This window comes from Theropithecus gelada, chromosome 4, assembly GCF_003255815.1.
Source record: "Theropithecus gelada isolate Dixy chromosome 4, Tgel_1.0, whole genome shotgun sequence".
Taxonomy (NCBI): domain Eukaryota; kingdom Metazoa; phylum Chordata; class Mammalia; order Primates; family Cercopithecidae; genus Theropithecus; species Theropithecus gelada.
Window position 1 is genome coordinate 161,779,998 of NC_037671.1, and position 17,306 is coordinate 161,797,303.

General features: G+C 40.7%; 1 protein-coding gene across 3 annotated transcripts in view; it reads right to left on the reverse strand.

Moving 5' to 3' along the window:
• Positions 1-8,168, reverse strand: part of IL20RA (interleukin 20 receptor subunit alpha) — a 44,714-nt gene extending 36,546 nt beyond the window's left edge. For 2 of the 3 annotated variants that reach the window (XM_025384466.1, XM_025384464.1), the window contains exon 1: positions 7,449-8,168. Coding sequence is in view for 1 of the 3 variants with exons in the window: in XM_025384464.1 (XP_025240249.1) it covers positions 7,449-7,533 (85 nt within the window). In the remaining 2 variants the exon portion in view is untranslated. Of the gene's footprint in view, positions 1-6,903; positions 7,124-7,448 lie in introns of those variants that run through there. The other variant, XM_025384465.1, reaches the window with a different exon arrangement.
• Positions 8,169-17,306: the final 9,138 nt, after the last annotated feature.

Sequence of the window (17,306 nt, forward strand, 5' to 3'; positions counted from 1 at the left end):
GTATGCCTTTTCTCTGTGTTGTGGGTAGAGTTGGCATTTGCTTGAACAGTGGATAGTAATTGAGGTATCCATTTTGGTGGTGCAAAGTGTAATGCAGGGATCGCTACCCTCAAAAAACAGACCCAATTTCGTATAGATATTTATAGTCAATAAAAATTGTCCTTTCAGAAAAGAGTAGCCTTAGTTGCATTTAAGACCATTGTCATAAGTTCTAGATAAGACACTATGCCATACTTTCATTCTCTATACTGTAAGAAGCAAACAGAAACAAAATCACCTCCAGAGCAATATGAAATTCTGCGTTTGAATGAGGGTCTGTGTCTCACAGATGACAACAAAGATAAGGAAGGAGGGCGCCTTTTAGACATCAGAGGCCTGTGTTCATCAAGAACCCGATGCTGAATCACTGGAGGGTAAATGAACCTTCCAAGGTTCAGTGTTCAGAATGTCGTAGACCTTCTAACAAACATTGTGCAGTCTCATCATGATCTATAAGAAGTCAGCCCGAGAGGCTGCAAACAAACTGGAACATACACTGGAAATACTGGGAGAGAGAGGGCACCTGGCAGTTTTCTGGGGAAGTGGTTTTCTGGAGAGGAAAGAAGACACAGAGGAAATGTGATGGTTGCATTCAATGATCTGAACAACTTGTCCAGTATGACTTCATCAGCTTAGAATGAGGACTAACAACAAGTGAAAACTGAAGGATCAAGGCTCAGCTCATTTTATGAAAGAACTTTTTAATAGTTGAAATCTGCAGTGACAGGACATCCTTCCTGCCTGGGTGCAGAGTAGTGAGTATCCTGTGATGAGAGGTGCTCACATAGCAGACAGGTCATTACTTGGAAGTGATGCTGCAGAGGACAATCAAGAGAGTGGCAGCTGGGTGAGGTGACCTTTAAGGTCCTGTCAACTCTGGGTTTCTACATCAAAAGGAATTCTGAAAGATAAAGCAGAAGAAGTATTTAATTTTAATGTCTCTGACCAGCATGCTTTCTTTCTATAGTTCTTTCGTTCTCCTTTTTTTTTTTTTTTTGAGACAGAGCCTTACTCTGTTGCCCAGGCTGGAGTTGCAGTGGTGAGATCATAGCTCACTGCAGCCTCAAACTCCTAGGCTCAAGTGATCCTTCTGCCTCAGCTTCCCAAGTAGCCTGGCATTACCAAGGCTGGCTATTAAAAAAAATTTTTTTTGTAGAGATGGGGTCTCTCCCAGGCTGCTCTCAAATTCCTGGCCTCAAGTGACCCTCCTGCCTCAACCTCCCAAAGGTCTGGGATTACAGGCATGAGCCATTACCCTCGGCCTTGTTCTCCAGTTTTATATGTAATTGATAGATCTTGGAATTGACTAAAGTGATTTAATTCATGTTTCTGTATTTTGTGTCATGTAGTCATAAACTGTAGACTAAGAACATGTAAAAATGCTGTCAGAACATCACGATGATAGCAAAAGTATAATGTTATAATTAAGATGGATAACGTGGTTTTACTCCATAAAATATATGCTGCCTTAAGCCTCAGATGATCATTTTTTTTTAAATCAATATGGAAGTCAACATGTCAATGACACCTGGTAAAATTGTACTTTGAAGAAAATGGTGCAATAGAAAGTCATTTTTAAAATGTCAATGCATATAATGAAAGTTGATTTTAAGCAAACCATACAACTTTACTGAACAACCATTTTGTGAAAAATACTATGCCAAGCACTAAAAAAGGCAACATAGAGACATGCAGTATTAAAAAATTATAAAAACAGCAAATGCTTTATGTTGAAATGTTTATACTGAAATCTTAATTTTACAGCAGTAATCCCACTTGCCTATTGTCTTTACCCACAGTTTATAAGTAAATGAAATATATACGTCCTACCTCATGGTTCTAAGAGTCAGAGCTAAACGAAAAGGTATAATCAGGGAAGCGGTGCTTCCTCCTCAGCCCTACTACCTCGTTCCTATTCCTCGCCGCTTCCCATGGGAAACCAATCTCCTTGACTGCTCTCCAGGTGGCGAATACTGCCTTTCCTGAATTCATTCTATAGGAAGCTGAGTAGTTCTAGGCAGGAGGAGTACACATTGTGAGGAGTGAGGCTGGATATACCTATAGCCATACGCTTGGATGTTGGGTACATGATACTCTCTGGGGAGGCTGGGGCTGGACCTCAAGCTGATAGATGGCGAGGCCTGCAAATCTATAGATAAGAAATCACCCCAAATCTGCTTGAAAGGCAATAGGAGAGAGGTTGAAAAAGAAGACATTCTTTTTCGATAAAAAGAACACTTGAGCGAACAAATCTTCCATGAGGTGCGGTACAGAAATCAGATTTAGACCTGGATCTTAAAACATACACATATTTGCTCATCGGTGCAAAAGAAATTCAGAAAAAATAAACAAGAAAGGAAGGAGATGGCATGGAATGTGGACCAAGAACAAAGTAGAAATGCTGTCAGAATATCACAATGACAGCGTAAGTACAACGTCGTAATCACATTTATGGTGTAATGGGAAAGAGGTGGTGGTATGGTGAGGAATGGAAAGGGAGTAGTAGGGCTCAGGAGGGAGCCAAAGTTCTCTGAGAAAACCGTTTTGTATAGTTCTGACTTTTATAAGCACAGTAATTATTTCACCTAGCTGCCTAATACCCCAAACGCCACAAACAAAACGACTAGCACAGGGGGAACCCAAATTGTAATACAAGCAGTTTAACAAATGAACTGAACTTCTCCCAAATGGATAGAATAACCACACCAAAAGGAGTAAAGAAAAAAAAAGGACTAACCCAGGTAACTTTGGTCAATAGTATCTTCACTGGATATTATAAAGATTAAGACGAGAAAACTATACATAAAGGCTATAATTTAGTAAGTACATGTTTTTCTCATAGGAGCATGAGTTAGCAATCCTGAAACTATATTAGAATTAGGTAAATACGTCTATTGTAGATAATGACATCTGGGTTTCTCACTGTTAGACAAAGAAGCTATAAATGAAACAGGAGGGCTAGAATGAACCTTGACTGTTAGGTTGAAATTGGTGGCACCATTATAAACTCACGGTCTTAAATATATATACACACCCAGAGATAGATACAGAAATATAGATGTGTGTGCATAATTAGGTTAGTCTACACACACATATTTCTCAGCTCTGTCCACCGAGAGCACCTAGAAACAACATTCCAGTAGCAATAAGCATGCCTCACACCCAAATCTTAGTTTCTAAACACCTTTCTCCAATAGAAGGAACCAGAGCTTCCTAAGGAAGTCATTAATTCCAGGCCTGGGGCAGGGAAAACACAGATGAGTCTGGAATGCTGTTGGTGCTAGAAAGTTAATGAAGCGCTCAAAAAAGATGGGGTTCCTCTGAGGGACACAGAAGCCAAACTGAAGGAACTCTTAGTGGCCAAAGCTGGAACAGCATGAGCAATAAAACTGATAATGATAGTATTGGATTATAAATGAAAGAATAAGACACATCCAGGAGTCCATACTGATATACTTAACCAATTGAATAAATAACTAAAAAAGCAAAAAAGATGGCCCTTCCTTGCAACAGAATTCCAATGAATAAATGTGGAAGAAAAGAGTGAAATAAAACATCACTACTAGACATAGTAGTTGTTGCAGTCAAAATCCACTGATGGATACTAAAAATAGTTGGGTGTGAGTTTGGGGAGAAGCAGGATTTTTGCATAATCTCAAAGTATCTGTCTGCAAAATATTTATTAGTCACAAAGTGAAAAATGGTAACTTTATAGTAAACTCTAAAGAGACCACCTTAACCAAGCGATGAAGGTTAACATCACCATTAAGAAGACATGTTGATATTACAAATTCTTTGAAGTGACAATTTACGTGGCATTTTTGCCAAATGGAATAACCTCATTCTAAGCTTGAGGAAACTTTACATGAACCCAAACTGAGGGATATTCTAAGGAAGAGGTAACCGGGACTCTTCAAAAGGATCAAGGTCATGAAGTAAAGAAAGGCTGAGGAACTGTCACCAATTGGAGGAGACTAAGGGGACATGATCACTAAACGTAATGGGAGATCCTGGATTGGATCCTGAAACAGAAAAAGGGCATTATTGGAAAAACGGGTGAAACTCCAACAAGGTCTCTCATTTAGTAAGTAGTGTTATACCAGTGTTAATTTCCTGGTTCTGAACATTGTACAATGGTTATATAAGATGTTCTAATTGGGGGAAACTAGGTGAGGGGGATATGGGAACTCTTTATCCCCCTGTGGTATTTCTGAAACTTTTCTGCAAGTCCCAAATTAGTTCAAAATTAAAAGTTAAAAAAAGAAAATAATTCTGCAAGTTTAATTAGCTCACTAGAATCATTTATGTCTCTGTGTGTGTGTGTGAGTGAAGTATTTCCAGGAATAACTTCTCAGTGAAATAAAATACTGAATGCTGCTATGTTTGTATCAAAGAAGAGACATTCTGACAAATACTCTCACTCCATTAATTCATTCTAATAAGCATAGTTGTTTTAATATCTAGACTGCAATCTAAAGCTCCAAAACTAAAGTTAGGTTTATTTGTTAATAGACATCATAAGATGTACTTTTTTCCTCTTTGGGGATTTAGGGAAGACCCTGTTGTTTTTGGTTGTTTGTTTGATATATATATACTTTAAGTTCTGGAATACATGTGCAGAACATGCAGGTTTCTTACATAGGTATACATGTGCCATGGTGGTTTGTTGCACCCACCAATCTGTCATCTACATTGGGTGTTTCTCCCAATGCTATCCCTCCCCTAGCCCCCACCCCCGACAGGCCCCGGTGGGTGATGTTCCTCTCCCTGTGTCCATGTGTTTTCATTGTTCAACTCCCTAGGGAAGACCTTCCTGAGGGAAGCCCATTGGCGGTGAGAGGCCAAAGTCTGAGCAGGAGTTAGCTGCAGATAGAGTGGGACAGTGGCATTCTAGCAGAGGGGCTGCCAGTATGAATCTCCAGTAGGAACTTCCAGAGGAACTGCCACTATGAGTGAGATGGGAAACACTTTGGCTTGCTCTGGGAAGTAGAAAAAGGCCAGGATAGCAGGAACTAGGTGGTGTGAGATAATGCTGGAGAGACAGACAGGAATTGGCCACACAGGATCTTGTAGAAGAATTGAGATTGATTCCAGGAACAGTAGAAGCCTCTGAAGGGCTTTGAGCAGAGGAGACACATGACCTGAGAAGTCACCGTCTCCCACTCTATCTTAGTGACTTTAAATGCCTGTGTATATTATGCTAACCATGGTTCTTTATCTTTCCTGAGGACAGGATATGGGATAGGCCAACAGGGCAGAGTTTGATAAGCCATAAGGATAAACTTCCCTGTGAAATTCTGTCCCTGGAGGGGTCCAAGAGTGAATGACAGTGTCTCGCACCTGCCTTGAGGGGGCCGCATAGACATTCTGAATTCCGTTACAACTTTATCTGAAATGAAATACCACGATTTCCCTACAAGGTTCATGACATGATGAATTTTTTTTTTTTTTTCCTCTTTGGATGTTTTGGTATTTTACAGCCTGATCTGGCACTGAGCTGTGAGATGAAATTTTTTAAAAGTTCAAAAAATGAGAGCATTAAAGCATTAATCTACCTGAGAGTAGTAAAGTCATAGAACTCTTAGTAAGCCCATGTTGTACAGAAGACATTGTAGTTAAACCTTCAATTAAGAGCAGGTAGTATCCAGGTAACTACATATAGCTTCTAAGGAGGTCTTCCCAGCAGTCCTTAGACCTTAGCCCGAAGACCCAGGAGAGGACAGGAACACCCTAAGAAGAGCTAAGAAAGTATCCAGGTCTCTTGGGTCAGAAAAGCGTTCTTATTGTTTCTTTTGCGAATTTTGTTTTGAAGTCAAGAATATTACTACCTGGTAATGTCAGCACCCAACGATTTTATTTCTCTTTCTCTCTTTCTTTGTTCCCCCGTCCCCCCAACAAAGACAGGGTCTCACCCTTGCCCAGACTGGACTGCAGTGGTGTGATCATAACTCACTTCAGTTTGGAACTCCTGGGCACACGGAGTAGCTAGGACTACAGGTGTTTGCCACCATGTCTGGCTAGTTTTTTATTTTTATTTTTTTAATTTTTAGTATAGACAGGGGTCTCCCTATGTTGCCCAGGCTGGTCTGAAACTCCTGGCCTCAAGTAATCCTCCCACCTATGCCTCTGTCTCCCAAAGTATTAGGATTACAGGTGTGAGCCACGGCGCCCAGCCTTCTCTCTTCGATTAAAAATAAAAACAAATTTCTGTTAGTTGAAGGCTCAATATTTGCCCGTCAGTCGTTTCTTCCCATTCAGCTTACCCACGAATATTAAAAGGCAAAATAACTATAACTTCTGATAAATTTAGAAGATAAAATATTTTATGTATAATAGCTATCACTGAAAATCTCTTCAAGATCTGTGTGCATACTTTTCTTACCGTTGTAACTATATTGAACTTAACTTCTTCTTTAACTACCAAGGACTCCAGATTCACCGTCAACTTTCTTCCCGCATTCACTCTTACTGTTCAGTTCTGGGTTAAAAGACAGCGGGGCCTGAACCAAGTGTCTACAAAGCACAGTATCTGGAGAAACTTTGTTGTTGTTTTTTAAAATAACTTTTTTAAAAAAGGATCCCAGATATCTTGTTTTTTGTTTTTCTGTTTTTTTAAAAAAATCTTCTTCTCATATATGAGAAATACAGGAAAAAAAGCAATCAGGTGAATCATTCTGGTTTACTGGATTCCAACTGGTAGAGAGTTTAAACTTAAAAACCAAACAAAACGAAAGAGCTCTTCAGTTACCTTACGTCGTAAACGAGTTAAACCTTTTGTTATTTCTGAAAAATCAAAGAGCACTGTCTGTACATGGTCATAACTGCAAAGGAAACAACGGCGTACCCAGGGCAGGGGGAGCTTACTTTAAGAAGCTGCGTCTTTCTGGATCCCGTTCCTTCGGGGCTGACCCTTTCAGGGAGTTTGGTTTTTAAAGCGCGGATCTCGCGACGCGCGGCTTGCAGGACCGCGGGGCCCGGCGGCCGAGACGCGGAATTCACAGGGGCGCCTCGGCGCGGCCGCGGCGGTGGTGGCGGGAGCCTGGGACTTGTGGGCTAGGGGCCCCGCATGGTTACCGTCCCCGACAGCAAGTTAAAGGCAGTGGGCACCGCGCAGAGCGCCCCCGAACGAACTCCCCCCACCCCACCTCAATCCTCCAGACCGAAAGTGCGGAACGCGGGGTCCTGCAAACTTGACCCCGAGCCAGGGTGCGCGCGGCGGCGGCGAGTGTCCCCCGGGCTTCCCGCACCCCAGGGCTGGAAGCGCCGGCCCCCGCGCACCTCGTACTCCGCCTGCACGAAAGCGAAACCCGGCCGGCGAGCGGAGGGAAGAACTCGGTCGCGCGCTCTGCCCGGTGGGGCCCCGGCCGGGAGACATCCCCGACCCGCACCTGGCGGCGCGACCCACCTACCTGCCCGTCCCCACGGCGCCGCCAGAAGCAGCAGCAGCAGCGGCGGCAGCAGCGGCCGCAGGGCCGGGCTGCTGGGAGCCCGCATGGGCGGCGGGGCTGGGTCACATGTCGGGGGGCAGCAGACTGCTCCGTCCCATGCCCGCTGGAGCCAAGCGCGTCGGCGCGGCGCCTCCTTCTCTCCCGAAGCTCTGCGCGCGACGCTTCAGGCAACCCGAGGCCCAGGACCTAGGCGCCGCGGCCGCGTCCGCGTTCCCCGGACTTCCGCAGGAACCAGGGGCGAGCGACTCGCGCAGCCCCCACGCGCGCGACCCCGACTACCCAGCTGGATGGCAGCGCGAGGGCAGTTCTCGGGGATTTATAGTCCCCAGCCACTCGACTGTCAGTCCTGAGACACTGAAAGTTTCCACCTCTCCGGGCTCATGCCCAGACCAACCGAGTCACTAGGCAGGTAAAACCTTCTGGTAATGAGCGAGGTGAGCGCATTGCAAAGAGATTCTGGTATTTAGGCCGGTCTGATGGTCACTTAAAGTTCAATACCGGAAGACGGATGAAATGGAGAGTTATTTCTCAATATACAGTTAGGCACTCAGCCGTAGATCTTACAGTCATGCATCATTTAAGATGACAGGATTACCTCCTGAGAAATGCGTCTTAGGCGAGTTTCTTGTGTGAACATCTTAGAGTGTACTTACACCTATATGGTATAGCCTCTTACACGCCTAGGCTCTATGGTATAGGCTGTTGTTGCTCCTAGGCTACAAACCTGTACAGCAAGTGACTATGCTGAATACTGCAGACAGTTGTAACACAATGGTAAATATTTGTGTATCTAAACATGTCTGAACGTAGAAAAGGTACAGCAAAAGTACAGTATAGGGCACTTTCCATGAATGGAGCTTGCAGGACTGGAAGTCGTTCTGGCTGAGTCGGTGAGTGGTGAGTGAATGTGAACGCCTAGGACATCGCTGTGTAGTACTATAGGCTGTATAAACACTGTATTACACTTAGGCTATGCTAAATTTATTAAAAATTATTCCTTCAATAATAATAAATTAACCTTAGCTTACTATGATTTTTTACTTTCTACTTTTAAATCTTTTAAACTTTATTTATTTATTTATTTATTTATTTATTTATTTATTTATTTTTGAGACGGAGCCTTGCTCTGTAGCCCAGGCCGGAGTGCAGTGCGGGGATCTCGGCTCACTGCAACCTCTACCTTCCGATTCTGATGATTCTCCTGCCTCAGCCTCCAGAGTAGCTGGGATTACATGTGTGTGCCCCCACGCCTGGCTTTTTTTTTTTTTTTTTTTTTTTTTGTATTTTTAGTAGAGACTGGGTTTCGCCATGTTGGCCAGGCTGGTCTCGAGCTCCTGACCTCAGGTGATCTACCCAACTTGGCCTCCCAAAGTGCTGGCATTACAGATGTGAACCACCACACCCGACCTAAACTTTTTGACCTGTAATAACGTTTAACTTAAAACCCAAACACATTGTGCAGCAGTATGAAAATATTTTTTCTTTGTGTTCTTTCTATAAGCTTTTTCTATTTTTCTTTTTCTTTTTCTTTTTTTTTTTTTTTTGTTATAAACTAAGGCACAACCACACACATTAGCCTAGGCCTGCACAGGGTCAGGACTGTCAGTGCTACTGATGCCACCTCCACATCCTGCCCTCCTGGAAGGTCTTTAGAGACAATAGGAATGTTTCAGCTCCATTATAATCTTATGGGACCACCTTTGTATATGCAGTCTGTCATTGACCGAATTTGATTTCATTCAACTCTCACAACCTAAAATTAGGTCCTGGCCCAGTTTTCAGATGAGGCAAGGGAAACTCAGAAAGTCTAGGAATCAGCGTGAAGTCCCCCAAACCTGTGAGTGGCCTGTGACCAGTGGTGTGTGGACTTCCACACAAGGCAGTGTGTTCTAGGTTCCATGCTCTTCATAATGGGAGTGGGGAAGAGTGCAATTAAGAGGTAAGTCTTGAAATACTATATGAAACATCCGAGAGAGGCTTGCAGCTTTGTACCTTTCTAGGTGGTTCTAAAGGTTGGGTGCAGCCTGTAGAGAGATACACAATTTACCTCGGATGTGTTCCATCTCTTTTGCCCTTAAATGCCTGTTTTCAAATGCTCCAATGATACTCCAATTAGAGCAACTATTGTTTTCTTTTTCTTTTCTTTTTTTCTTTTTTTTTTTTTTTTAAAGTGGTCTTCAGTATTAAAAAAAGATCTTTTTTGGTGAGGAGGGAATAAGGAGATAGAGGATGGGGCACGATTTTCTGAGTTGCCTAAATGTGCTACTTTCTCCTCCCTGAAAGACTTAGAAACAGAGGAGGAATCTGGGTCAGAGGGCCCCTTAGGCTGAGATGTTAGCTTCGTGGTGCTGACGTGAGGCCTCTTCAAACTACTTTTCTTGTTTGTTAGCTGGTTCTTTTCCTTTCCACCAAAAGGGGCCCTGAAGGAATCCTGAAAGGTGGACGAGGAAAGAAGGAACTTGCTTCCTATTTATTTGCTGTTCTTGTCACTAAGGCCCCACAGTGCCTCTTTACCCTGGCAAGGACAGCTAGTTCCAGGAGCAATTGTTTCTAGTTCCCAGCTCCTTCCTGTACTCCCAGAATCAGCTTCACTGCATCTCCTGAGAAATAACAGCACTGAGTAGGCTGTGCCCCATTCTCAAAGGTCTGAGTCCCAGTTTCGTGGAGGCTTTGCTTCTAGGATCTAAACCCCATGTCTGCTTCTAGGATCTAAACCCCATGGTGGTAGTTGCTTCTAGTGGTCACTCTGTCTCTTTCAATCTCAGTATCCCCTTTTTACTTTTTTAGTACTCCAACATTTGTTTAACCAATTCCTTACAGCAGATTCTTTCTGTTGAAATGACTAGTGTGGTTTCTGTCGTCCCAACTGGACTCTTATTGATTCCATTGTAATCCCAGAACATTTTAGGAAGGACTCTGTGTGATCAGTACATTATCAATATTATCTTGAGTTGCTGCTGTTCTTACTTTTTAATTACACATTGTATTAGTTTAGTTTCATCATTATTATCTTAAGTCTTGTGGGTTAAATAGGGTAAATGTTTGCTACAAAAGTGTTTGGGGCCAATCATTTTTAGATATCTAAACTTTTTTATACATTTCTGTTCAAATATGAATCGATCAGATCCTTCAAGAGGCTAAAGCAGACTTGTACAAAGCCTTCCCTTACCTCCTAAGCGTTCTGAACTTGCACAGTGACGTTTCACTATTCCACCAAGTTTTTCGTCCAGCTGGGAAGTGGGAATGGGGTAGGCCATGGGGTAACTGCGAATTGGAGTTTCTCCCCTCATGAGTGGGCTGTCACTTGTTTGAGAACCAACAGTTTTCTGCATGCCTCTCGTCCCCTCTCTCCTTTCCTCTTCAAGTTCCCCTTGGCACTTGTCAGAGGCAGTCAAAATTTGACCTCTAAGGCTTATCTTTTACATATTCACAGACTCACCACTCTGTCCTCAGAATGCCTAAGGGTTCTGCAGGATGAGTGTGACCTGAGAACTTGCCATGTATGCAGTTGATGTTTCCCATGGATTGAAATAAAGAGTGGAGTAATAGTTTTTCTTTTGTTTGCATCTGTGACCCAGAACTCACCTTAGCGGGTTTCCTTAGTACCTTTGCATCTAACCTCTTACCCACCTCTGTTAACTTTGGGAATTAGCAGTCCTGGTTCCTCCCCATCTAAGCCTTCCCAGGCAATATAATCTTTAGTGTGTCCTTCAGAGATTTTTGAAATGATGTTTTTGAATTGAGGTTTTCTTCTACTTCTCAACTTTACAACTCCTCTAGTCATGATTTACCACATTGAGATCTTAATTTTGTGGAACCTGATGTATAGGATTTCCAAGCTTCCTGATCAAAAAGGCCATAAACCACTACTCCTTACCTCCCACCCCAAACACTAATACCATAGACAAAAAATAATTTTTTTCTATCCTAGTTTAATTCCTAAATGGTTTCCAAGGATAACACATACTAATAATATGAAGTTACTGAATTCTTTCTATGAGTCAGATCCTACCTAAGAAATTTAAATTTACTAACTACCTCCTTCAATCCTGACAACAATTCTGAGAGTTAGTCACATTACCCCAAGTTTCAAAACAAGGAGACAGACTTGGATAGGTCATTCCTTTAATAAGCAACAGAAACTGGAAACTGAATGCTGGTTCATCTATTTTCAAAGTTTGTGCTTTTAATAATTTCCTTATATGCCTCTTACACTTGAGAAAATGTTATGATTTAGCTTTTATAATTAGGTCTATAATACATTGAGCTAATTTTTGTATATGAGAAAAGAGTCAAGATTGATCTTTTTCATATAGATATCTTAGTGTTTTTTGAGGTCTGAACTGTAAAATAGCATGAATATAATTGCCAAAGGCCTGATATCCAGCGTATGTAATGAATTGCTTCAAACAAATTAAAAACAAAATAAAAAGACAATCTAATATTGAGTTTATATAGGTTACATACCAGTTAGTTGCCACTGTCTTCTTCTGAGAGAGGAAGAAAAACCCTAGCTCCCTAATGTCAACACATTTCTTGGAAAGTAAATTAATTCTCTCAGGAAGGCAAAGGGGAAAGTACCTACCCTGGAATATAAACATTTGGCTATGGTGGGGAGATAAATTTTATTACTCTTTCAATGAGACTAGATGGCTCCAGGTCTAACACCCTTGCAATGTGAGGAGCAAATGACCCTGTGGAAGAGGAGACAGTCTATGGCATAAGCCATCCAGAAACGTGAACATATCTGTGCTTCCCTGCTGTCTCATTATGTGAATATACTCCATTTGATTGCCCATTCTCCAGTTGATAGACATTTGGGTTGTTTCATTATTGAGTTGTAGGTGTCCTTTACGTATTCTGGGTACAAGTTCTTTGTCAGATATGTGTGTTGCGAATATTTTTGCCCACTTCATCACTTGCCTTTTCATTTTTACAATGATGTCTGCAAGAACAAAAGTTTTTAATATTGATATAATCAAGTTTTTCATTTTTTTCTTTATGATTGTGGCGTCTCATGTAAGAAGTCTTTGTGTATCCGAAGGTTGAAAGATAGTTTTTCCTAGAAATGTAGTTTTAGCTTTTATAATTAGGTCTACAATACATTGAGCTAATTTTTGTATATAGTATGAGAAAAGATTAGAGATTATTTTCTTTCCAAATAGATGTCTTACTGTTTTTGTACTATTTGTTAAAAAGACTCATTCCACATTAAATTGCTCTAGCCATTATTGTTGAAAGTCAATTGAAGATATATGTATTGGATCTTTTTTAGATGTCTACTCTTTGGTCTCTTTGTCCATTTTGCACCAATACCATGTTTTAACAAAAGGAACTTTTTAGTTTTTATTTTTGTACTTGTATACTGAAAAGTTTCAAAGGCAGTAGTGCAGAGTTTCTGTACAATCCTCACACAGTTGCATCACCACTGTTCATTTCTAAAACTAAGAAACTTCCATTTCCATTGGCACATTACTATTAAGCAAACTTAGATTTTATTTGGATTTCTCTAGTCTGTCTGTCTGTCTTTCTTTCTTTGTTTCTTTCTTTCTTCTTTCTTTCTTTCTTTCTTTCTTTCTTTCTTTCTTTCTTTCTTTCTTTCTTTCTTTCTTTGTCTCTCTCTCTCTCTCTTTCTCTCTCTCTCTCTTTCTTTCTTTCCTTTTTTTTTTTTTTGTCTTTTTGTCTCACTCTGTCATCCAGGCTGGAGTGCAGTGACGTGATCTCTTGCTCACTGCAACCTCTGTCTCCAGGGTTCAAGTGATTCTCTTGCCTCAGCCTTCCGAGTAGCTGGGATTACAGGCGCCCACCACCACGCCCAGCTAATTTTTGTATTTTAGTAGAAATGGGGTTTCACCATGTTGGCCAGGCTGGTCTTGAACTCCTGACCTCAAGTGATCCACCTGCCTCGGCCTCCCAAAGTTCTGGGATTACAGGTGTGAACCACCACACATGGCCAGGATTTCTCTAGCTTTTCTATTTCTGTTCCAGGGTCCAATCCAGGGTATCATTGCTACATTTAGTCCGCATGTCTCCTCAGACTTTAGTCTGATAGTTTCTCAGTTTTTCCTTTTTTTTTTTTTTTTGACAGTCTTAAGGAATATTGGCCAGTTATCCTATAGAATGTGTCCCAGTCTGGGTTTATGTTTTTTTTTTTTTTCATGATTAGACTGGAGTTAATGGTTTCTTGAAAAAGTACCACAGAGGTGAAGGGCTCTTTTTCTCATATCATGTCAAGAGTATATGACATTACATGACATTGATAATGATGTTAACCTTCATCACTTGCTTAAGGAAGTGTTTGCCAGGTTTCTCTACTGTAAAGGTATTGTTTTACATTTTCCTACTCTATATTTTAGAAGACAATCATTAAGTCTAACCTACCCTTGGGGAGGGACAGTGGTGGTGGCCAAAATTAAGCTCCCCCTTCTGATGGGAGGAAGTATCTTTGTATGTTATTTGGAAATCTTCTACAAGGAAGATCTGTCCCTTCTCCCTATTTACTTATTGATTTATTTAAATCACTTATTTAAATTAATATGGATTCAGATGTATTTATTTTATACTTTGGGTTATAGTCCAATGCTACATTCTTTATTTTCTTGCTCAAATTGTTCCAGCTTTTGCCATTGTGAGCTCTTTCAGGTTGACTCCTGTGTCGCCTTGATACACCCCCATACTGTTTTGATTTGTCCTGAGCACTTCCTTGCTTTCTGGTTATGTAAGAGACTCCAGCCTCGTCTTGAATTTATCTCTGCTAGCCCTAAAACCAGCTATTTTTCCATGGAACCCTGGTTTATTTTATTGAAGAATGGTATTCCATTGTTTGGAAATTGCAGAATATAAAGGTACTCTGTGTGTGTGTGTGTGTGTGTGTGTGTGTGTGTGTGTGTGTGAGAGAGAGAGAGACAGAGAGAGAGAGAGAGAGAGAGAAAGTTTGTGTGCGCTTTAATCTGGAGGAAACCAAGGAGAAACAATTTCTTAAAAGATGGGTCATTTTTATATAGACATATATATATATATATATCCACCCCCACCCCCAGCCGTGTTCCCAGCCAACCACAGGCTACCTTTATAATATACAATCAGTGGCATCTGGATTTTCTCCCTATGTTCCTCTTTCTCTAACAATCACCTACACACTAGAGTTCTTCAGTTTTGTCTTTTTATTCACTTTTCTTCTAACTCTACAATATTTCCATGGGTGGTTTCCTTTTTTTTTGGCCGGGGGAGGGGGGGACAATGTCTGTGGCACAGGCTGGAGTGCAGTGGCACAATCATATCGCACTGCAGTGTTGAACTCCTGGGCTCATGCAGTCCTCCCACCTCAACCTTCCAAGTAGCCAGGACTACAGGTCCGTGCCACCATGCCTGGTTAACTTTTAAATTTTATTTTTATGTTTGTAGAGATGAGTTTTGCCATGTTGCCCAGGCTGGTCTTGAACTCCTGGCCTCAAGTGGTCCTCCTGCCTCGGTTCCCGAAGTGTTGGCCCTCCTGCCTCGGCTCCTGAAGGTGTGAGGCACTGCAGCAGACCAATTTCAATTTTCAATCTCCAATCTAGACCTCTTTGCTGAGCTCTAGAAATCCCTCTCTTAATTCCCCATCTCTACTTGTAAGTCCCATGTACCTCAATTTCAACTTGTCCCAAGCTGAACTCATCTGTACAGTGTCTATATCTTCTGTTACCCAAGTGAGAAGTCTGGGAGTTCTCTTAGGCATCTGTGGCTCTACTCAATCATCATATCCTTCCATCTTCATCTTCAGTATATTTCTTGCATTACTTCCAGTGTTTCTTATGGCTCCTTTGTGCCACTGTTATATGTATTCCATATATATCACACAGTTCTGATAATGTCAAAAATACGTATCAATTATATATGTATTTATATCAGTACATTGAAGTGGTTACATATATGGCTATTAGACTGTGAACTTCTTGAGGGCAAGAACTGTATCTTGTTCTTTCTTCTTTTTTATTTTTATTTTTATTTGAGATGGAGTCTTGCTGTTGTTGCCCAGGCTGGAGTGCGATGGCATGATATTGGCTCACTGCAACCTTTGCCTCCCGGGTTCAAGTGATTCTCCTGACTCAGCCTCCAGAGTAACTGGGATTACAGGTGTCCGCGCCTACACCTGGCTAATTTTTTTTGTATTTTTAGTAGAAACAGGGTTTCACCATGTTGGCCAGGCTGGTCTTGAACTCCTGATCTTAGGTGATCTGTCCTTCTCAGCCTCCCAAAGTGTTGGGATTACAGGCGTGAGCCATGGCACCCAGACTTGTTCTCTTCTATATTTCCAGTATCTAGTATAATGTTGGGAATGTAGTACATTCCTAATGAATTTTGTTAAAACAAATAAAACCTCTCTGAAGTTTTTTTCTATGTATTTTAAGCTGCAAATCCAAAGGGTCTGTTTCTTAACCAGCATGTATATGCACCCACACAGAAAATACACACATGTCTATGTGCAGACACACTCCCTTTCTGAAATCCTCACATCTCCATTTCAGTGTTCAACTATCCTGTACACGAGATGAAGTAACTTGGACAAATTAGCTATTATTTGAAAGTCAGAATCATATCTTGTTTATCATCCATATATTCTGACTTTTTTTCTTCTTTCATCAGTTGTTTTCTTATTCTGTGTATTGAATTAATACGAGGTAAACCTAAGAGAGATTTGCACAGAAAGGATTTATACATTTAAAGTGGAATGTAAAGTTTTGGTGTTAGTTTTGATAATTCAGTTAAGTACTTCTTTATTTACTTAGTATTCCAAGACATGGTTATTCAAATATTCAAATATATCAATCTTGTATATATTCAAATATATCAATCATGTATACCACTGCACAGTAATGTAAGTACTCAATGAACTAATACATTTAAAAATCAAGGCTGTAAATTCTTTGTTTTCTTTTTAATTTTTAAAAAAAGTTTTGTAAGGCTGTCAATTCTTTCCAAAGAAAAAATAGGTTTAATTCCATTCCTATCAAAATACTAGCAAGATTATCTTTTAGATATAAATGAATTTATTCATAAAATGTATGTGGAAAGGCATCTTAAAAATGTCCTGGGTCCAGATGGCTTCACTGGTGAATTCTGCCAAACATTTAAAGAGGAATGACTATCGGTGTCTCATAGACACTTCCAAAAATGAAGAGAATACTTCTTAACTCATTCCAAGTGGCCAGTGTTACTCTAATACCAAAATCAGACACAGATATAATAATAAAATGAAACTACACATCAGTATTCCTTATGAATATAGACACAAACATCCTCAACAAAATACTAGCAAACTGAATCCACCAACATATAGAAAAGATTATATATCATGACTAAGTGGGATTTAGCTGAGGAATGCAAAGTTAGTTTAATATCCAAAAATCAATTAATGTGATATACCATATCAACAGAACAAAAGACAAAAACCACGGACATGATTGTCTCCATAGAGTCAGAAAAAGCATTTGAAAAAGTCTAGCACCCCTTCATAATACTCAAAAAACTAAAAATAAAATGGATTCTTCAACCTGATAAATGGCATGCATGAATAAACAGCTAAGATCACAATTAATAGTGAAAGACTGAATGTTTTCCCTATAAAATGAGGATCAAGATGAGATGTCCACACTCACCTCTTCTGTTTAGTATTGAACTGGAGGTTTCAGACAGGGCAATTCAGCAAGAAAGAAATAAAAGACATGGAAAAGAAGAAGCAAAACTATCTCTATTCACAGATGACGTACCCTTAGATATAGATCATGTATATGGAAAACCCGGAGGGACCCATTAAAAAACTATTAGAACTAATGAATG